This window comes from Haliotis rufescens, unplaced genomic scaffold, assembly GCF_023055435.1.
Source record: "Haliotis rufescens isolate VD_foot unplaced genomic scaffold, xgHalRufe1.0.p SCAF_16, whole genome shotgun sequence".
Classification (NCBI taxonomy): Eukaryota; Metazoa; Mollusca; class Gastropoda; order Lepetellida; family Haliotidae; genus Haliotis; species Haliotis rufescens.
This window is the reverse complement of record NW_025963846.1, coordinates 6,172,108-6,195,317: the sequence shown is the minus strand read 5'-3', so window position 1 is coordinate 6,195,317 and position 23,210 is coordinate 6,172,108. Positions and strand designations below refer to the sequence as shown.

General features: G+C 39.8%; 2 protein-coding genes across 2 annotated transcripts; both read right to left on the bottom strand.

Moving 5' to 3' along the window:
- Positions 1-5,930: 5,930 nt before the first annotated feature.
- LOC125380992 lies at positions 5,931-14,551 on the bottom strand. Its single transcript, XM_048396822.1, has 4 exons — positions 14,131-14,551; positions 13,500-13,634; positions 8,842-8,953; positions 5,931-7,777 (listed from the first exon to the last, which is right to left on the bottom strand). Exons 2-4 carry the CDS (start codon positions 13,624-13,626, stop codon positions 7,591-7,593), a joined length of 426 nt encoding a protein of 141 aa, XP_048252779.1. The 5' UTR covers positions 13,627-13,634; positions 14,131-14,551; the 3' UTR covers positions 5,931-7,590.
- A 1,634-nt stretch (positions 14,552-16,185) lies between these two features.
- LOC124120716 lies at positions 16,186-22,830 on the bottom strand. Its single transcript, XM_048396727.1, has 4 exons — positions 22,741-22,830; positions 21,763-21,829; positions 19,700-19,762; positions 16,186-16,406 (listed from the first exon to the last, which is right to left on the bottom strand). Exons 1-4 carry the CDS (start codon positions 22,828-22,830, stop codon positions 16,186-16,188), a joined length of 441 nt encoding a protein of 146 aa, XP_048252684.1.
- Between the last annotated feature and the right edge of the window lie 380 nt (positions 22,831-23,210).

Below are 23,210 nucleotides of genomic sequence, written 5' to 3'. Positions count from 1 at the left end.
AGGTAAATGATTGTCATGTGACGTCACAATTTATCGTATAAATTTGTCATCCTTTGAACACACGAATATATTGTCACACGTTATGAAATATAATATTGCTATTCTAGAAGTTGGAAAATGTATAACAGAAAGTAAGACTATTCATAGGAAATTGTAATAAGTGACAGCTTATGAATTCTAAATGACGTAATTTTTGGGAATAAGTCAGGGAATGTGGGTATCCTTATAATCTCAAATTAGTTATTATTATTAGTAGTATTAGTATTATTATTGTTATTATTTTGTACAGATTAAAATATAAAAAAGCAAAGAGGGTTTGGGTGATCCTGGCACAGTCAGACTGGTTAGGCTCATCATCAGCTTAGGGCCTTTGCCCCCTCTACACGCAGCCCAGACAGCGAATGGGACTTCTCCAAGGAAGCGCTGCCTATAGCTAGTCGAACCCAACCAGAACTTTTCGTAGAATGTGAAGACTCCCCAACACTAGTACTGCAGCCTTCTGCATTACCCAGATTGTCAGAGGGTCTGTATTCCTGGTAGCAAACCCGGGTACTCCCCCAATGTCAGTCATCAGATTGGGAGTTACCAAACCTAAGGCTATTTTGACTTGTACAATATGTTCCCGTGTATTTTAGATAAACAACTGAGTTGCGTTTGCATGTGTTTTCGCGAACACCACGTATCACCACTATTTGATAGTGATTCATAGACACATGCTCATGACATAGTCGGAATCGTACAATATCTTAGCAGAGATTTCTTATGAATACGGAAAGGGTTTTGTCGCTTTTATTTATATTTTAATGTTTAGCTTGTTACTTCCAAAACATTTTATAATTATAAGGCAATGTACTGGGTTACATTAAAACGTAAACACGTTTAAAACTAACAAGGAAATTGTTTGTTTGTAAATCAGTTTCTCTTTGGTTCAGAAACGAGGAAGCTAGTTGCGTTTTATCGACGGATTAAGTCTTACGTGTTACAAAAGTGATATTCACAACATTGAAATGAAACTACCTTTATAAAATGTGCTTTATCCTAGCCCTGCGTTATAGCTACGGGGATGGGGATTTATGTTTTTATTTATCAAAGTGAGTAATACATGTTCATGACCTGACAGTCAATGCATGTGCTTTCTATGTTGCAAAAGTCTGCTCTGGTTTTATTTACCCATTGCATAGAAAACATTCGTAGGTTATATATATAGTGAGTGAGTTGGTTTAACGCCGCTTTTAACAGTATTCCAGTTATATCGCGGCGTGTCAGCTTAGTGTGTGAGGAAAGCCCTAAGTGATGCAGGTCTCAGACGTTTACCACTTCGGTGAAACCCACGACCACGGGTATGGTGCTGACAAACCTAGAAGCACAATTAGGGCGAACCGGGATTCGAACCCACAATCATAGGTTTCTGGCGTGCCCAAGGGACGCAACTCTGCATAGCAAATTGCGGCGTCTTAGACGACTGGGCCACCCGTGCCCCCTGTTTTATATATAGTTACTTATGTATGAGAAGTCAATGATATATTTATGACATTCAGAGACCGATCATTTCTCTTTTTTTTTTCTTTTTTTTTTTGGGGGGGGGGGGGGGAGGAGGGGGAGGGTCTGGGGTTTTATCGAAATCAAATAAACTGTCCCAGAAGATGCTTGAAAATTATAATCATACTTTTTGAAAATGAAGAAATTATCTGCCACCAAAATGCATTGTTGTAAAATGATTTTTTTTAAATTAGTCTCATGGTTTTATAGATGTAGCTCTAAAAAATATCTTGACTCCATATTCTCCATGTCAAATTGTCCGTCCCCAATATGACTGAAATGCCTGTGGGAATGTCAGCGTTTTACGAATATCTTTTAGAACAAACTTATTCGTGTTTGTTAACCTGAAAACCCCGAAATAGATTTCAACTACTGTGAGTCACATCCACAAACAAAAGAACAAAGAAGACAATGTCTTTTGTTCCAGTAAACTCCAACCTGAATCATAACCATTCGATATCGACACAAGATTCATAACAAAACAAAGTGGGCAAAATGGAATTAATATTAATGAATATCCATAATGGTCCCCTTATGCAACTCACAGATAAACACGACAAAGCCATTACCATATTCATGCGAAATCCTAATCATGTGTTTGTGAATCAGTATCAACTGGTGCAGATACGAGGTATTTGGTGAGCGTATCCTCCACCAAAACGACATACAAAGGCAAGCCCCCATTGCTGGCCTGAACTCTCACCGGAACATATGGTACAAGTCAAAATAGGGAACTGCATCAAATATAGAAATGTCCTTCGCATGTCGACCATAAAACTTTTAGAATAGTTTACTAAGGCCTTAAGTGTTGTGGCCCTGGTCAAACAACTTTTGAGGAAGAGCCGTCCAAATCTTGGGAAAAAGAACATGATTGTACCTCAAAAGTTGTGAACTGTAGGCAGCAAAGGTTGGAGCTGTTTGAATATTGCTCGACATAAAAGGAAAAGTTGTCTATTGGAACTAATCGCTCTCGCCATACAGTCTATTCTTCCCGAGGCAAGGGCGTTAACTGAGTCCAGTTTCCACCCTTGCCGAACTAGGCTGGAATTCCGGAGTTACATTTTGGTTGGACTGACGAGTCTATGCATTGTCCAATCAAAATCGCGTAGACATCCGATAAGTGAACAACACGGAATTTAACTTTCTTTCGACTGCAGAATTTGCAAGGTATGTGTACCGTCAACTGGGCAACGACAGATATTTTGCAAATCTTTTCATGTTTTTAATTAAGGTGCTCAAGTGATTTGATGCACTTCGCGTGTTAAGACCGGTTTAATTACAATATAGATCTTAATTATCGATCAGATCATCTTGACTGGGCGCCGCCATTTTGTTTGAAGCAAATGCACGTGATATGAGAGATAGAATCTGAATGGTCAATAAAGGTGACATCGAAGGGACATAACTCGGAACAGTCACTGGTGGGGCTACGACCGGGCATTGTAATTCCAGCCTTGTTCGACTTTTATAGTCAGTTAACTCCCTTGCCTCGGGAAAATGTAAGCTGTCATAATCATAATCGTGAAATAATTGGAATACTGTTAAAAGCTGCGTTAAACCCATCTCACTCACTCACACTCATATAGCGATATGTTATGTTCCAGATTATAACCAGTGCGATGTCTCACTGAGTCTTAGATGGAATATATCCATTTGTAAAGACTAGAGAAAATACCTTCACCACAATCACAAGATTCCAACTACAGCATGTGTTTATGAATCAGTATAGAATATTGGTGATACAAGATGTTCGCTACAAGGTGAACGTGTCCTGCATCACCAGGAGAACCGATCATAAACACATGAAAAGGCAGTCAATTGTTCACGTAAACATATTGCACAAGTCAGATTATGGAATTGCATTGGACATTACTTTGTTTTACATTACCATTGATGCGTCAATTTTGTACTTGCTTTCTACTGTTTTGAACATTTTCTTTGGGTTTTTTTAAGTGTCATGTTAATTAATAACTCCTGTGAAAAGATATATTGTTCCTTGTTGTTAGGCAGAACTATCTGTAGAAGGCGATGTTGTAAGTGTATTCACTGTGGGTGTCTTGAGAGTGAGACATGCATTGATTAGGTTTTCTCACCTGACATAACTGGTAGTAACTACAGTAACACAGACCACGACAACGATGGTGACACACGGTACCATGACAGAGCTGGCATCGTCCTTGGTCGTACTAAGCCCTGAAATCAATGATACACAAACACGCAGATACCACATGAGCGTCGTCGTCAGAACAACACCAGAGTCATTGTCACTTCAACACCAACGTCACCGTTAGCACAGCATGAGAGCAGTCGTCAGGACAACACTAGAGTCATCCCAGTTCAGCATAAGAGTCACCGTTAGCACAACATAAGAGTCATCGTCGGTTCAACACCAGAATCATCGTTAGCACAACATGAAAGCGATCCTCAGTGCAACATGAGACTCATCGTTAGCACGACATAAGAGACACCGTCAGTACAACACCAAAGTTATCGTAAGGCCAATATAAGAACCGTCGTGAGGACAAGACGAGAAACAACGCCAGTACAACACCGGTTTCACAGTTAGCACAAAATGAGAGTCATCGTCAGTACAACACCTTGCTATCGTTAGCACAACATGAGAGTAATCATCAGTACAACACCGGTTTCACAGTTAGCACAAAATGAGAGTCATCGTCAGTACAACACCTTGCTATCGTAAGCACAACATGAGAGTAATCGTCAATACAACACCGGTTTCATCGTTAGCACAACATGAGAGTAATCATCAGTACAACACCTTGCTATCGTTAGCACAACATGAGAGTAATCGTCAATACAACACCGGTTTCATCGTTAGCACAACATGAGAGTAATCATCAGTACAACACCTTGCTATCGTTAGCACAACATGAGAGTAATCGTCAGTACAACACCGGTTTCATCGTTAGCACAACATGAGAGTAATCGTCAGTACAACACCGGTTTCATCGTTAGCACAACATGAGAGTCATCATCAGTACAACACCTAGCTATCGTTAGCACAACATGAGAGTCATCGTCAGTACAACACCTTGCTATCGTTAGCACAACATGAGAGTCATCATCAGTACAACACCTAGCTATCGTTAGCACAACATGAGAGTCATCGTCAGTACAACACCTAGCTATCGTTAGCACAACATGAGAGTCATCGTAAGTACAACACCTTGCTATCGTTGCACATCATGAGAGTAATCGTCAGTACATCACCTAGCTATCGTTAGCACAACATGAGAGTAATCGTCAGTACATCACCGGTGCAATCGTTGGCACAAACTTAAAGTCATCGTCATTACAACACCGGTGTCATCGTTAACACCAAATTGGTCATCGTTTTTTCAACACCAGAGTCACCGTAAGTAGAACAACAGTGTCATTTTCAGTACAACATTAAGTCAACATTAAGTTTCAACTTGATGAGAGACGACTACAGGTCTTTGATATCAAACCGTGTTGGTGAAACTTTCGAATACGGTTATGGACCTCACAAACCTAGAAACATAATCAGGGAGAATCTGGGATTCGAATGCTTGATCATATGGTTCTAGTACGCAGCTCTGAACACCGTGTCCCTAATGGTTTATTCTCCCTACTGTTTTTTTTAATGTACGATAAACAACGACCACGAGTCGTTTATTTCTTGTATGAGATATCAACATTTTGTACAGAGTCTTAAGCATGTTAATACATTGTACACGTTTTAAAGCCATTTACCCGTATTTAAATAAGGATGACTCATTATGATGTACCTTTTCACCCAAAACAGATTGTCACATTTCTCCAAATTTTGAATGTGATCGTTCAGCCATCGCGTTTATTTAGGTTGCCCTGCTTCACCTATGAGGAACAACTCAGTATACACATCCCTCTAAAATTAGCGTCGTCCAATATACGACGTCATCAAGTTGCGAGCGTATGTTCAAATCTTCAGAAATGACGTCATGATAGAACAATGTTTTATCGTGAAATAATCCATACTTCGTTCTTCATTGTACTTTACTATATATCGCCTAGTTAACTTATATTATTAAATATAAACGCCAAAGCCAGAGAATAATTTGTCTCGATTATTTAAACACTTGGTAGGTGTTTTTGTCACTGAAACGGGATAGCGGAGGTCACATCACGTTTCCTCATTTCTTGGAATGCGGTTGTAGAAAATAGCGTACACAAGTCATAGTATCAGTGTTTGATACTGTCACGTCACGTTGATGTAAAGGCCGACGTATATTGAGTATTTATAAAGGAGGAAAACATAACACCGTCTACAAATGTAGCTCATAAAAATATAATGATATCGATAGCATTCACCGGTTGCTTGTATTAAACCTGCCAGCATATATGTAATCTGCAGACAAACATGAATGCATTCAACTATTGTCAAATCAACAGGGATATGAAATAAATTATTTGAAGCCGACCTTTTCCTCAATTATTGCAAATGAACAGCACATGACAGGAATGGCGTCTCTAAATACATGTATATACATGAAGTAGCGATTATAGTTTTCATTTTAAGTTATTTTCCGATTTCCCGACGTCTATTTTATGCCTGCTCGCTCGGGATCTTAGCTTTAAGTTTTAGCTGTGTTTTGATATGTCCTGATTTTCTTTCCACTCCAACGGTTCTGTCTGGAATCATTGCTAATCAAATCTGAAATTTCTGTTGAAAATTGTATTTACATTTGGCTCCAACAATAAGTGAACAATAAGCAAATAAGAAACAGAAACTTTTTTTCTGATTTATGTTTATTGCTGGTTGTATGTCAATAGTTTGTGTCTGAGTTCATGATTAAAGGTATATGCAACAGAAAGTATTATTGTGAGTGAAAGATGATAATGAAGAATATAGTTAACGTACGATTACAAATGTGTGCAGGCTGATTGTTGTTTGTTTTTGAACGAGGCACTGCGCAACACTCCAGTTATACTCCAGGTCTGTAAATAATCGAGTCTAGATCAGACAAACCAGTGGTTGACATCATGAGCATCGATCCTCGCATTTGACATACGTGACAGGAAATGAACAGTCACCGGGCCTGACCACTGGATCCCATCAGTCGCCTCGCCTCTTCCGACAAGCCTCTGTTGCTGGGGACCTATATGCTTACCAAAGCTCGCGGGTGAAAAGTGTTGTGTATCAGTTTCACAGATATAGAGGTCTTAATCAATCACGTCGGGTTGTTTGCATAAATTATACATCATGGTAACAAATAGTATGAGGAGAGTGTGTATAATACAGAACAGGTGAAAAAGAAAAAAAAAGATTGACAGTCTATGCCAAAAATAGTTATTACATAAAGAAACAGATATCCACAATATACAAACAAAGGGTATGGTGGATTTACTTCCATATATGTTTTCTTATACCAGCAATTGTTCTGTACGTTTAGTATTAACTGGTGCAGACTGCGGGCTTCAGTTGTTATTCCCAAAGTTTGAAATCATTTGAAGAAATGTTCAGAAAATACAATGATCAGGTCGACAACGTCTTTCTGCCCCGCCATACAACAATCACACTATGCACCTTCAAGGAAAAGTTTTATGCGATCGGATTGCCTCCAGTTTCACTATAAAATCTTCAAACCTTATAAGTTGTGTGATTTCTTCAGCATTTCGTAACTGTAGTGACGATTTTGTCTCCATGTTATTGTGTTTGTAACACAAAGTCGCATGTCAACAATCTATATCTATGTACAGTATAACATGCATATGTACATATTTACTGAACACTACTGACTGTTTAGACCTAAGTTTACTCACGAAATACAATATATGTTCGTCTGTCGGATGTATTTCGCACGACGTAAACCAATTGCCAATTTATTTATAGTCTTTCTTCTCATAAAGGTTGTCTCATTATTGCATATGTTTGCAGAGATTCGCATCTAAGTATAACGCAGATAGTGTTACTATTATTTTATATTATCGTTTAGCAGGGTGGCGTGTCTCTATTCCATCTGTACAGCACCATTCGCGTACACCACACGAACAGGGTTCAAGTTTCTGTTATTCGATCCCCTCATTAGCTTAGAGCGAGTGTCCAGTGCTGTCAGTTGTGTTAGGGGGCGCAGGGTCTGGCAATGTATTAGGGAATTCCTCATATGCACTGTTTAGACTTGAGTAATCGCCATCGACATGCCCGGATTCAAGACCAGCATAGTGCCTCTCAGACTGGTTTCTGTTCTCTTCTTGATGGTTTGGACCCTGTTGTCTCCTAGAATGAATGAACGTAAAATCTGGTTTAGATTCAGCAGAATACCTTGATACCACTGTAATTAAACCAACCTTATTCTTGCCTACAGTCAATAACAGTGAAATGTTCTTTCCAGTTAATCACGATGGGAAACACAAAGCATGGATTTCACACATAATACCGTTGTGTGAAAACAAACAAACAAAGGCCTTCGGTATGACGACTGTTACCACTGTCCCACTAACTTGAGAATGAGCTAGAACTTCTTATCTAAAATTGGCACATTAATTGACAACTGCAATTGTATAATGAAAATTTAATACGTCCCATCAGAGAAAAATCAGTCTCGATTATCTGCCGAAAGAGACTCCATTGGACTTAAAAGGCAACAAGTAATGACATGTATATGAATGGAACAGGTATTCGCCACAAGGGTGAATGCACGTGTGTCCTGCTCTACCGGTTGGATCCTCCACTCATGCAATCAGCATAAAACAGTAAGTTATTTTGTTACACAACGCAGCATGCTAATAGGCCCCTTTGTAAATACTAGAGACATAACGAGTCCACTGTACGATTCTGACTAAATCATAATTATGTGTATATGAATCACAATAAATAGTGATAATACCAGGGCCCACTTGCACAAAGCGATCTTAGCGCTGAGATGATCGTAACTCCCATACTTTAAAATAAGCTTACAATAGATGTAGCGCTAAGATCGCTTTGTGCAAGTTGGCCCAGGTGTTCTCGAAAAGGTGAGAATATCCCCCTCCACCAGCATCGTCACCCACACATACAAAGAGAAGTCAAGTGTTCATCTGAACAAACACAGGAAAATAGGGAATTACATCGGACATTACATTGCACAGTGATGCGTCAAACTTTGAAATGTTCCCCACATGTCGTCTACCGTGTAACCTTTTGAACTAACGTTTCGGATCTTGAATTGTCAAGTACATTGATACACACAATTATGCCGTAAAATAACATGCTCCTGTAAAATATTAGTTTACTCGGTTTATAGAAGGCAATATGTGGGTTCTCCGTGACTGGTGTGAGGAGCTGTGACTAGATTTCCTCACCTGATATAACTGGTAATAACTACTGTAACACAGAGCACAACGACGATGACGACACACGACACCAGGATCGGCGTTATAATAGAGGTGACGTTGTCTCTGGTGGTACCAGGATCTGAAATAAAACAGCAGAATAGCAGGCATCGGAACTACAAGATACGAGTCGAAAATCATCGTCAGTACAACACCAGAGTCGCCATCAGTACAATACCAGAAACATCGTCATCACAACACTAGAGTCATAATCAGTACAGGACCAGAGTCATCGGCAGTACAACACTAGAGTTAGAATCAGTACAACACCAGAGTCATCGGCAGTACAACACCAGAGACATCGTCAGCACAACACCAGAGTCATAGTCATATTGATTTTAAAAAGGCATTTGATACAGTTGATCGTTATAAATTATGGTGTTGTTTAAGAAAAGCTGGACTACAAACTTTAAGGAAGATGTTTAATATACTACAATGTATTTAAATATCAAGTCATGTGTACGTAGTGATTATGGTGTTACTGATTTTATCGATTGCCCATCTGGTTTACGTCAGGGATGTATACTGAGTCCTCTGTTATTTTCGTTTTTCATAAGCGAATTATATTATGAAATCTCAAGTAACGGCAAGCATGGTATACAGATGTATCCTGACATCCTTGAACTTCTTATGCTCCTTTTTGCCGATGATGTTATTTTACTATCTGACACTGTTATTGGTCTACAGAATCAGTTGAATGTATTAGATAAATATACTAAGGAATGGAATTTATCTGTAAATTTAGATAAGACAGAAATTATAGTATTCAGAAAAGGGGGTCCTTTAAATTTTAGGGAAAGATGGTACTTAAATGGACAACAAATTAATGTAGTTAATGGTTATAAGTATCTCGGCATAATGTTTAATTCAACACTATATATGAACAAATGTGTATCTGACTTATCACTGCGAGGGAAACGAGCTTTACTTAATATAATGTCTGTTTCACATAAACTTGGAGTTATTACTCCAAAAGTATTTTTCAAATTATTTGATACTCAAATACAGCCAATTTTATTGTATGGATCTGAAGTGTGGGGTTACCGAAGATATGAATGTTTAGAAAGAATTCACCTACTGGCATGTAAAAAGTTTCTTCGCGTTGGAATAGCAACACCAAATAATATGATATATGGAGAATGTGGAAGATACCCACTTTACATTAATTCACAAATAAAGTGTTTAAAATATTGGTTTAATATCATCCGTATGCCAGAACATCGGCTTCCGAAAAAAGCTTATAACATGCTCTTTCATTTAGATAGTATCGGTAAGGTTACATGGGTATCGCATATTAGGACACTATTATTCTCACATGGATATGGGTATATATGGCTTAACCAATCTGTTGGTGATCAACATTTATTTCTAAATGATTTTCGTAAAATAGCAATAAACATGTTCTATCAAGGGTGGCAATGCAACTTGGAAAATAGTTCACGTTATGATTTGTACAGAACATTTAAGACTCTATTAGAGCCAGAAAAATATCTATCAGTTTTAACAAATAGTCACCTAAGAAATGGATATATTAAATACAGACTTGGCTTGTCAAAACTTATGATTAACTATGGACGGAATATATCACTTGAAAGAATACAAAGAATTTGTCCATTCTGTAACTCTGCAATAGAAGACGAAATACATTTTACCTTTGAATGTCCTTATTATGCAGAATAACGTACTAAATACATACCAGAATGTTTCTTATCTAAGACGAGTAGAATAGCTTTTGTTTCTATTTTGTCATCGAATGATGCCGATGTAATGTTTAAACTGTCTTTATTTGTAAAACATGGGATGGAACTACGAAATAACATGTTGAGTGGAAATTCATAATTTTAATTACCTCACCCTAGAAAGTCCTCATGATTATCACCGATTGTTAAATGAATGTTATATTTATATAATGTTTGTTGTATCTCCCAATCTGTAAATTCTCACCCACTGTATTTATCTGAACTTGTATATGGGCCGATGGCCTTTGATACAATAAACATCTTTGACTTGACTAGTCATTACAACACCATTGGCAGTACAACACTAGAGTCATAATCAGTACAATACCAGAGTCACCATCAGTACAATACCAGAGACATCGTCAGCACAACACCAGAGTCATCGGCAGTACAACACCAGAGACATCGGCAGTACAACACTAGAGTCATCGTCAGTACAATACCAGAGTCACCATCAGTACAATACCAGAGACATCGTCAGCACAACACCAGAGTCATCGGCAGTACAACACCAGAGACATCGGCAGTACAACACTAGAGTCATCGTCAGTACAATACCAGAGTCACCATCAGTACAATACCAGAGACATCGTCAGCACAACACCAGAGTCACCATCAGTACAATACCAGAGACATCGTCAGCACAACACCAGAGTCATTGGCAGTACAACACCAGAGTCATCGGCAGTACAATACCAGAGTCACCATCAGTACAATACCAGAGACATCGTCAGCACAACACCAGAGTCATCATCAGTACAACACCAGAGTCATCGGCAGTACAACACCAGAGTCATCATCAGTACAGCACCAGAGTCACCATCAGTACAATACGAGAGAAATCGTCAGCACAACACCAGAGTCATCGTCAGCATAATGTCAGGGTTATCGTCCGTACAACACAACAGTCGTCGTCATTACAACAAGAGGGTTATCGATTATTGATCATTAGTTACTGGGACCCATCTGTGAGAGTGCTGAACTCCACGCCCTGCCACAGAACATACGACACAAGACTCTTTAAGGTAATTCAACTCCCAACTTTTAACCTGGATGAAGGCAAAAACTATGAGGCTCCCTTTGGCCCAGATGATCTGCAGGATTTAGGCAAAGCGACTAGAAAGTATTATCATACATGTAAGTCTTCATGTGAATGAAAACTAGGCTTTGTTCATTTCATTAGTTACATCTTATGGACATTTAAAAGTACTAAATGTAAAGATAATTGTATTGAAAGGTTCAGTTTAAGGATTTTCAGAAGGGTGGGTCAAGTCATTTCCCAAACCATTGGTCTTAGGATACCGTTGGTGGAACAATACTCTTGTGTCACGGACTGCTTCACAATAAGTCAAACTTTTCTATTTGATCATGGCAGAAATCCCAAATGTGCAAATGTAAATGAAAATGACACAAGATGAGCCTATCCTCCATCACCGGTGGCATCCAGCACAAGAAATGCTCTTACATTTACCGTTGGCAAAAACGGGACCTCACCTACCTCATCCTGTTACATAGTATTTGGTTTGCTTCTGACAAGTGCTTCGTTATGGCACCAGTATAAAATTTCGCCCATTCCTTTTTAGAATTAGAATTAGTATTTCAAACCACCTCCCAAACCCCCCCCCAAAAAAACCTTGCTTGTGAAAATACTGAGACGCTGATAGAGATTCTTTTGTCAAGTGAAACCTACTGCAAATTGTACAATTTCTATTCTTTGAATGGCATTGTTATATACTTGTAACAACTGCTGCTGAATAAACATGTTTGTGTTTATATTCAAGTTCGTATTTCCGCTATCCAAAGTGTGCAGTGAGGCCGTCTTATTGTTGATAGTCATTTGGGAGACATAAATGCGGAGTTTCGTTAATGCAAGCAAGGACCACTCGCATTTTTCGCATTTAATTCAAGCTCGCGTTAACTTCAAGATTTACAGTATATCAGACAACAAGATTTTCTAAACTCACCATATCAATAACATTCGTCAATTCTATTAAATCCACTTGTGGTCTTTCACAAGCGAATCGTGAGAAATAATATTTGAATACTTTTTGCAAACAATATGTAAAAGCAGTTGTGTGTAATTCAAGTTATTTGGTGTTTTCTCATTCCCTTATATAGCATTTATGTTGTGTCTCATACGACAGCCGCATAATCCAACAGTCTTCATAGACTACCACTGATTTGTATTTCAAGATACACATTGGTGATATAGATTCGCTATTCTAATAAAAATTAATGTTTAACTATTAATGGCTCGTTAAACAAGTTGCGATCAATTGGTCAATTTCAACAGAAGCGAGTGAGTTTGGTTTAGGTCTGCTTTGAACAGTATTTCAGTTGTATCACCCTGAACCACAGGCACCAGGCAGAACTTGAACCTACATGTACTGTTGGACACATTATTACTTTGGCGACACCCACGAGAATTGGTATGTGCTTGAATGTGCTGACAAATACAAGAATCACCACAGAGATGCGAAAACCCAAATGCGGCGCTTTATACGACAGGGTCACTTGTGTCGCACCATACTATGAAGAGGTCTGTCTGTCTGTGTGTGTGTGTGTGTGTGTGTGCGTGCGTGCGCGTGCGTGCGTGCGTGCGTGCGTGCGTGCGTGCGTGCGTGCGTGCGTGCGTGCGTGCGTGCGTGCGTGCGTGCGTGTGTGTGTGTGTGTGTGTGTGTGTGTGTGGAATGCATCATCGCCCAAAATATCTAAAAAGATCACAAAACCAGCTACCACGGTGTATGTATGTATGTATGTTGACCAATGAGACTCGCATTTTTGTCGACTGCCATCAGCATCTAACATCTTTTAGAAAACTTGCTTATGAAAAACGTAAGAAATGTGTTCACTCTATCAGTGACTCAGACTCCCGACATGATCATTTACCTGTACCTGCAGCATCTAGAAGTGTGGTGGACGATGTTGTAGATGACGATGTGGCGCTGCTGGAGACGCTGATGTGTGATACAGGAGGCGATGTTGTGGACACGGAAGAGGTAGTCGTTGTGGGCATTGGTATAGCTGAAGAGAGCGAAAGTAGACATTTAGTTGTTCTTGTAGCATTTATGTAAAATTCAGTAGAATTTGTAACAAAAAGAAATGCCTATGTCTGTGCGACTCACTCATCAGGTCGATGTCACATAAATCAGTAATACGGAGTCGATAAACAGCCAGATAACGACATCGATAGGGCAATTCTTTGGCAACATCTGCGAACATATCAAAGCTCACTGCATATATTTTGTGTGTGTGTGTGTGTGTGTGTGTGTGTGTGTGTGTGTGTGTGTGTGTGTGTGTGTGTGTGTGTGTGTGTGTGTGTGTGTGTGTGTGTGTGTGTGTGTGTGCGCGCGCGCGCGCGCGTGTGTGTGTGTGTGTGTGTGTGTGTGTTGTCCGATGAGACTCGCATTTTTGTCGACTCCCATCAGCATCTAAAATCTTTTAGAAAACTCACTAATGAAAAACATAAGAAAAGTGTTCACTCTATCAGCGACTTAGACTCTCCGACATGATCACTTACCTGTACCTGCAGCATCTAGAAGTGTGGTGGACGATGCTGTAGATGACGTTGTGCCGCTGCTAGAGACGCTGATGTGTGATACAGGAGGCGGTGTTGTGAACACGGAAGAGGGTGTCGTTGTGGGTATTGGTATAGCTGAAGAGAGCGAAAGGAGACATTTAGTTGTTCTTGTAGCATTTATGTACAATTTAGTAGAATTTGTAACAAAAAGAAATGCCTATGTCTGTGCGACTCACTCATCGGGTCGATGTCACATAAATCAGTAATACGGAGTCGATAAACAGCCAGATAATGACATCGATAGGGCAATTCTTTGGCAACATCTACGAACATATCAAAGCTCACTGCATATATTTTCTTTTATTTTCATCAAACATCGTTTTGGCAAGGAGCCTTGAAGCGGCAATGCATGTGGACAAACAATTATGCATCCTCACAGGTAAGTTCATTCCTATACTGTTATCAAACTTATTCATTGAGGTATTTTGGTCTTTGGACTCAGAAGACTGTCCCACCTGATACCTTACTTGATGCGGGAGGAGTAGAAGCCACAGAAGAGGGTGTCGTTGTGGCCAAAGGAAAGGCTAAAAGGATAGAAAGTGGTCATCCTGTTACGTTGCTCTAGAGTATTTATGTGAAATTCAGAAGAATTTGAAAAAAGTACATGGCTCGTGTTATTTTAAATCAATCACCACTGCTCAGTCACATATGGAGTCGATAAAAGTCAGATAAATGGGATAATGACATTAAAGGGATATTGCCTTTGCAAAATCTGTGAACATGAAAAATCTCTTTACACCCTGAAATTGAACGAGCCATGACTGATGCCCATTCCGTAGGCTGTTCAGTTTAGGGTTCGTTTCCATGTAATACATGAATTGTCACTTGACATATTACCTTCTACAACGGACATCAGGAAATGATGCATTTAATGTACTATAAAAATATTCATCAAAACAGTAACGTAAGGTGACATTTTGGAGATAAACCTACTGTGCTTTGAAATTAGATGTAGTCTAACTGTAGTGAGTGAGTTCAGATTTTACGTCACATCGGCAGTATTTCAGCCATATCGTGATAGTCTAACAGTAAATTCGATAGTCCTAAATATAATTAGGAGCGAGAAGGTGTGTCTCCATTCTACCATGACATCAAGAACGTGTTAAAAATAGTACTATGTTGGAACGCGTAATTACTCATCAGTATATTGGCTAGTTATCATAGAACATTCGCAAAAAAGTCATAGGTAATTTATTTTTGTCCAGAATCGATAAAACGTGGTGAAGCTAGTTGCCGTATTAATGTTTTAAGACACATTTTAGGTTAAGTGAGCTTGTGATATGTTGTATGTAAGCTCTATCTCCAGCGATTACTCCCCAGTCCAGACTTTGATTGGATGTTATGCCGCTATTTTTCACACTCATATTTTAAAAGAGCGACGATTTGGCACTGGTGTTGTAATACATGTGAATAAATTCGTTACCAACAAACATTTATGCCTATAGACAGATAAGTTCATTCCTATATTTGTTTTACACTTTCTCTTGCGCATTTCAAAAGCGTAAAGGTTTTGTACATCATCGATTTTCCTTTAATTAATATAAATATAAGTAGTTTCAGAGTCAAAGTAATTAATGCCCTCAGATAAGTCCATAATGATTTACCATATATTTCAACCTCACAGAGACTCAGATGCAGCATCCCTCCTGTAGGTTGGCGATACATCACGAGGTTGCTTCCCGTCAGTGGTACACCACAGACCAGGGTGTATTCTGACATCCATGTGTAGTTGGAGTCCGGGGCGTGACATAGTCTGCTACCTATATTCACAGTTATGTCATCCTGTTGACCTGTAAGGAGTATTATGTAACGTGAAAAAAATAATGTAACAGTTGTAACTTGTAATGTATATGGCAATACAGAACAGTTACACCATTGATGGGGAAAGTCCTTTACTTATTATCCATATGATACACACAAAGTTATCTTGTTATAAGTATATATTCCATATATAGCAAAAATAGGGCAATTCGGCTTACACGTTCACGCGTCAGGTTAATTCGATATGCCATTTTCAGTACCTTCCCAGAATATCTTGATCCCGTTGACTGTCCTGGTCAGTCCAAACTCAGCCTTCCATGCCGGATGTAGGGACGAGACTGATGCACACGACCCTGACGTCACACCGTCAGTAACCCAGGCTGCCTGACCGGTAATGGAGAAGGTATTATTGTCCCCAGATGTAAAGTTACTCGTTGCTTGTGGGGCTATGTTCACTGCAAATATCAATAAACTGTACTCTGAACGATGACTTGTATCCTAAACACTTCATGACAACAATGTTTTAAGATTAATGTAGGAGGAATTGATACAAGATGTTAGCTGGATAAACTATACTTCCCTGCAGTTTTCAGCCAGTTCTGGGATTAATATAGTTTTGCTTGTACCGTAACACACTGCAGATGTACTCTCTATCTACATCGATATAAATCACTGCATAGAAAACTGACGATATATTTATTCCATTTCAATTGTTGTTCTAAAAACTTACGATACATGACACGGGTGCGTCTGTCACTCTAATTCCTGTCAATTATTAACTAACTTAACACCAAGGAATATACAACAGAACCTGACGGTACCTTACGGACAACTCGTATTGTATTGGAAAAACTGAATATGTGGTACTAAACCCTGGCCTTTCTTATCAACTCTCTAGATAATTCCGATCATATCAGACAAGAATTTCCTAAACTCCTATATCGCTCCGTTTCCCCAATTCATTAAATCCACTGTTGGTCTCTTTCACGCGAATGGAACATTTGAATACGTTAACAAATAAGTGGTAACAGCGATTGTGTGGAATTCAAGTTGTGTTGGTGTTTTTTTTCTCTTTCCGTTTTAAAAGCATTTACGTTGTCGCACAGAACAATCTTCGTAGATTGCTTAATCAATCAATGGTTATCTAATAACAGATGCATCAACGTTTTCTCTAAAACAAATGTTGGCGAAATCAAATGCTTTGACTAAATGCATATATACATAAAGAAACAAGTTAAGCACACCCCCATTTCTGAACCATGACAAATGGCAAAAATCATGGCATGGGATGACTGACCACAGCATCTGGGCGATACCAATGTCATCGGATAGAACAAACATTTGACATCAAATAAAGAAGATAGTGGTGAGTTTTGATTGAAATTTACTGACAAAAACATCATGGTAACACAGGTACTGTTTTTGACCTTAGACAATACCTAAAAAATTATGGAGTAAACGAGTTACGTTTGATGTTTCATGTGAAAATGTTCCTTAAAGTCTCTACTTGACATGACACGAGAAACAGATCAGTAGCGGGTATAACCGCAACTAGCCCGGATGACGCATTCCACCTTACGTCTCATGCCTCCAGTCAAACGTTGGATCTGTTGATGGGTCAACAACAACCACTCCTGATGCAATGCTGCTTCCAATTGGCATAAATCTTTTACAGGGGGAACTCGTGCCTGTATGCGCCGCACAAGAATATCCCAAACATGTTCACGGGTAGAGTCGTTATTGCACCGGCCCTCATGTAATCCACGACTGCATGCGAACGATGAGAACTGGCATTGTCATCCATGTACTGAGGTCGATTAGCAAGAGGGTGGTTGTCAAACTGAGGAACGACGACTGGCCTCAACACGTCCCGGAAGTACTGAGCCCTTGTTAAGTTGCCCTTTATGGTGACCAAATCCAACCTGCAATCATGAGAGATACACCCCCAAACCATTACCGAGCCCCTGCCGTATGCAACAGTCGGTTTAATGTTCCTGGGGATGTAGGCTGTGTTCCGATGCCTTTAAACTCTCGTTCTTCCATCAGTGACGTAGAGCAGAATGGATCCGTCTCCAAGTTCTCAGATTCCAGTTCTGTCGCGCAATACACCATGCTAAAAGAGCAGCTTTGTGGTGATCTCTCAACAAGGGACGCTTTATAAATAGCCCTCAGTCCTGCTGCTTTCAGTCGGTTCCTGGCGGTTCTGGTGCTGAAACGAAGATTGGGCTACCACAGCTGTTTCAGACGAGTACTTGTTAAAAAGGGTTCTCGGCGTATGAGACGAAGAAGGTCCCTGTCTTCGCGATGTGTCGTCACAAGAGGTCTTCCGGATCTGGGACGGTCCTATACATCACTGGTCTGAGGATGTTTCTCGACTAAACGGGTTACGACAGTGTGATGATACCCCAAATTCGGCATTACAAGACATTGCTGCTTTAAGCAGGCCGATTATTTGCCATCTTGTGGCGTTTGATAATCGCCTTCGTGCCATGGTCACAAAATAACGGTTTAAACCGAGCTTAAGACAGCAATTTTAACGTTCGGATATACTGCTTTTAGAGATATTCGAAGGTAGCATGCTGCACGGTCATACCATGTATGGCACGTGAGCTTTCGTCACGCATGACTGATTACATCATCTCGAGAAAACATCTTTCTTCCCGTAATTATATCTTTCATGACTCTTACAAATATTGGGACCAAACAATAATGAAATATATTAGGTGTGCTTAACTTCTTTCTTTGTGTATATATCAAATTTGAAAAGAAGCCAGACAATGTGTTTGGTTTAGCGCCTCTTTGAACATTATTTTAGTAATATAACCGTGTTTCAACTTGATGTTAGACGAATGCAGGTCTCTGATTATAACCCATTTTGATGAAACTCTCACAGTATGGTTATGGTGCTCACAAAACAAGAAACATAATCATTTGGCTCTGGAAATGTGCGTAATTTAAAAAATCGGAAAACGTTTATAAATCATCATGAAAAGTATCAAATGTGTCCATGTGAATGAGAATTAGATTTCATACATTTCAACTGTTGCATGTTTGGGACTTAAAAGAACACTAAATGTACTGTAATGCTGAACTTATTTGAAAAGGGTGATGGTAAAGGTTTTTGGGAATTGAATTTAATGTTTAAACATGAATAAATCGTTGACTTGCTCACACTTAGATTTTCACTCACTTTACCAATACTATTCTATTTGTGAGAGGTCCAAACCTTGCAAGTGTACAAAAGAAAAACGCTTCTTCTTCGTCATTTCAACACGTTTAATCATTTTTGTCTTACCAATATTACCAAGTTTTTAGTAACATTGAAAGTTGACATTTCCAGTGTCCAAACAAGGCCCCTGCCTTACCTTCTTCTTTCCTATGAGGGGGCACGGGTGGCCCAGTCCTCTAAGGCGCCGCGATTCGCTGTGCAGAGTTGCGTCCCTTGGCCATGCCATAAACCTATGATTGTGGGTTCGAAACCCTGTTCCCCCCGATTATGTTCTTAGGTTTATCAGCACCATACCCGTGCTCGTGGGTTTCACCGAAGTGGTAAACGTCTGAGACCTCCATCACTTCGGGCTTTTCTCACACATTAAGCTGACACGCCGCGATATGACTGGAATACTGTTAAAAGCGGCGTTTAACCCAACTCACTCACTCACTCACTATTTCCTATTAGTTGAATTATGATTGGTATTGCATCAATACGTTTGATTTGTTTTCAGTTCAACACAAAGTTTCCCATTACCTAAGGTACAGTTCTCGGGGCAGTTGTAACCAGTCACACAGGGACAGGCGTCTTCACCAGAAACTGGAACAAACAAGAAATGGGCTGTGCACATTTGAACTTGTAGCTCCAATATTTACCTACATGTTAGCAAGGACGCTCACGATATTTGTCTGTGTATGCTTCGCTTTAGTTGAATATTGTTATACTGACTTACATGTGTATGATAGACAAATATAAAGCAGCAAAACAAACTGGTAATTGTTCGTGATGGCTTTTTGAGTAATAATTGCAGCACTGATGTTGGCTTCGATATTATACTCGGACCCCGGGGTACCGCGGCATTCATCGTATCGCGGCATTTGTGATTTCCGGTAGTTCACGCGGGACACGCCTCTTCAATTTCCTCGGAATGTTCCGTCTGCTGTAAGTAAGGGGTTCTTAATGCGTTGATACTTACTTCTGGCATCATTTTTAATATTGCCTTACCCACATCTATCAACCAATGATATAACCCGCAGTTCCCCAAGTAAACTTTCTCTAACGACCTGAACCAGATCATCTGCATATTAATGGCGACTAATAAGGTAACGGAAGTTACGTAGTCCGCACATTTTTCCCGCTCTGTGCCCAGAATCTATTGGGAGATCATAAGGGCCATAATGCCAAACTTAGAAATACTTTCTTCACTAGTAGCCAAAAGATAAATACATACTTTGGGCATACAAGGAGTGCTTTTTATATATTTATTGTTGACTTTTAACGTTTTTCCATTTTGTCACAAATTATTGTCATCCAATCTTTTTTGTAAACAATCTTAGAATATCATTTCTGATATTTTGTTGTTGACTTATAAAAATATTTTTTTCTTACTTTTCGGTCAGTATGCATCGAATACCTATTACTGATAACACATTTAAAATTTTAGTTGTGCTGTCTTTGCACGTGTCTGGACAAATCACTGATGTCTGGCATGATCATACCAAGTGGTTGGTAGAATTTTGTCTAATTCGGACCTCCATACACAACTTTTCTCCGTACCGCGATAAGATGGAGTTCTCTCCCTTGTCAAACGGAGCGCGAGGCCCGGCTTTTACTCGGAGCTACTGACGTAAATAATGAACTTTTATCAGTAAAATATGCATTGTTTGATAAAATAAATGATATCTGATTTAGAGAACACGAATAATCATAAAGGTGAGTGAGTTCATTTTGTTCCGTTTAGCGTACATGACAAGCACCGCGATACCCCGAGGTTGCAGGCTAAATGAATTTTCGACCAAGCAGCTTCAAATTCGTAAACAGGACAGAACTTGAATCAGACACACAAATACACACCCAACCTGTGAAATGCTAAAGTCACCGACATTTACATGGTGAATATATCCAACACGGAAATATCCCACCATTGAATCACAATACTTTCATATTGAACAATAGTGGAGCAGATACCATGCATAATTATTCAATATACAACTATACCCGATTCATAAACTCAGTGTAGAAGTGTAAGATTTCGGTTAAGCCAAGCTCGAATCAAAAAGGTCACAACGAACCCAACTACGCATAAATCAAATCAACGTACATACATAGAAGTTATCACGCGAGTGTGTTTGGGGATGGTAAATATCCTGCATTAGGAATAAACATTGTATTTAGCGAGCCTTGGCGAGTGAATAATAATATTGTGTCAACAATATTTGTTTATATTTTTCTCTACAGTGCAGTTGTCTCTACAGTGCTCTACAGTTCGAAGGGGGCACGGGTGGCCCAGTCGTCTAAGGCGCCGCGATTCGCTGTGCAGAGTTGCGTCCCTTGGCCACGCCACAAACCTATGATTGTGGGTTCGAATCCCGGTTCGCCCCGATTATGTTTCTAGGTTTGTCAGCACCATACCCGTGCTCGTGGGTTTCACCGAAGTGGTAAACGTCTGAGACCTGCATCACTTCGGGCTTTCCTCCCACATTAATCTGACACGCCGTGATATAACTGGAATACTGTTAAAAGCGGCGTTAAACCCAAATCACTCACTCTTCAGTTCGAAAAATATACACCGAAGTTTACAATGAGGGAATTACACATACCGTGCGGCAGGCAGATCACAGCGACAAAGATAAATATGTGTTTCATCCTTGCCTTTTGCAGCCCTCTCTGTTCACATACCGAGTCTATCAGTTCACAATGTAAGACAGAATCCACCCTACTCTCCCTCGCCGAGGAAGGTAATGGCTCTGTTACCGCACACTCTGATGCGGTACATGCATATTCAATATTATGCGAATATTTCTTAGCATAATTACATTCAATGTTCCGGTTTCATCACATTATTTATGTATAACAGGAAGTACGAATATTCATATTCCTAATAAATAATCCTGAGGATTTAACATGTAGTGGTTAAACATATACGTATGTGTGATTTTCTGTCCGTTAATGAAATCTAAAGGACATGATTTGGGGTGATAAGTAAGATAATGAGTTGTCCTAATAATCTAACACCCTAGAACACATACATACATGTAACATACGAGGGGCGTTCAATAAGTTTCGCAATTTCAATATAAGACCAAGTCTCAGAATATCTTTTGCACTTTTATTTTTCAAAATGATCTCCATTCACCTCAATACACTTATTCAATTTGTCCTTCAAGCTTTTAATATCACTTTGATAGAAATCCGTAGATTGGCCCTCTAACCACGCCTCTGTGGCAGCCTTTATGTCCTCGTCATCCTGGAAGCGTCTTCCACGTAGGGCCGATTTCATTTGCCGGAACAGGAAAAAGTCTGGGCTGTACAGTTAAATCACCCAACCTCAAGATAATCCGAGAGATGCTATATGGAATTCATGTCTGGAGGATAATAAGGTAATACACTAACGTTAACGTTGTGCAGATATTGCTGAATAAGTCTGGCAGTATGAGGACGTGCATTATCCTGCTGCAATAGGGTACCCCTTGGTTGTCCACGTAAGAATTGCACTACAACAGGTCGCAACACTTGATGTCTATATCTTTGACCAGGGAGAGCCTCGTTGTCCACTGACCGCAAATACCGCCCAATACCACGGACGCCTCCAGCATAAGGGTGTACATCTTGGATGAAGTTAGGTGCCAGTCGCTCTCCTCTACGTCGATAAACACGGACTCGGCCATCACCCTTTACCAATCACGCCGCCGCCTCTGACGTGCGTTTCTTACCCATTGTAATCTGCGTTGAGGGTTCAAGGCATAATTCCACTGAAGGGATGGTAGACTTTGATATCACTAATACAGAGTCGTCGTAAGACTGTTCGTCTGCTGATGGGGTGCCCCAGTGCCGTCGGCGTCACGTATATGTTTCGCAGGTGGATTTTCCGAGTGTAGCGGTCTTCAACTGGCGTTGTGACCCTTGGTCTTCTCGATCTTGGATTGACTTGTGTACGGCCTGTTTTGCTGATAACGGCTCAACAAGTTGCTGATACTGGTTTGACCGCAGTTAAAGGTTCTTGCAATCTGCCGTACCAATAGCTCTGTCACGGTTCTCTTGTGTGCGT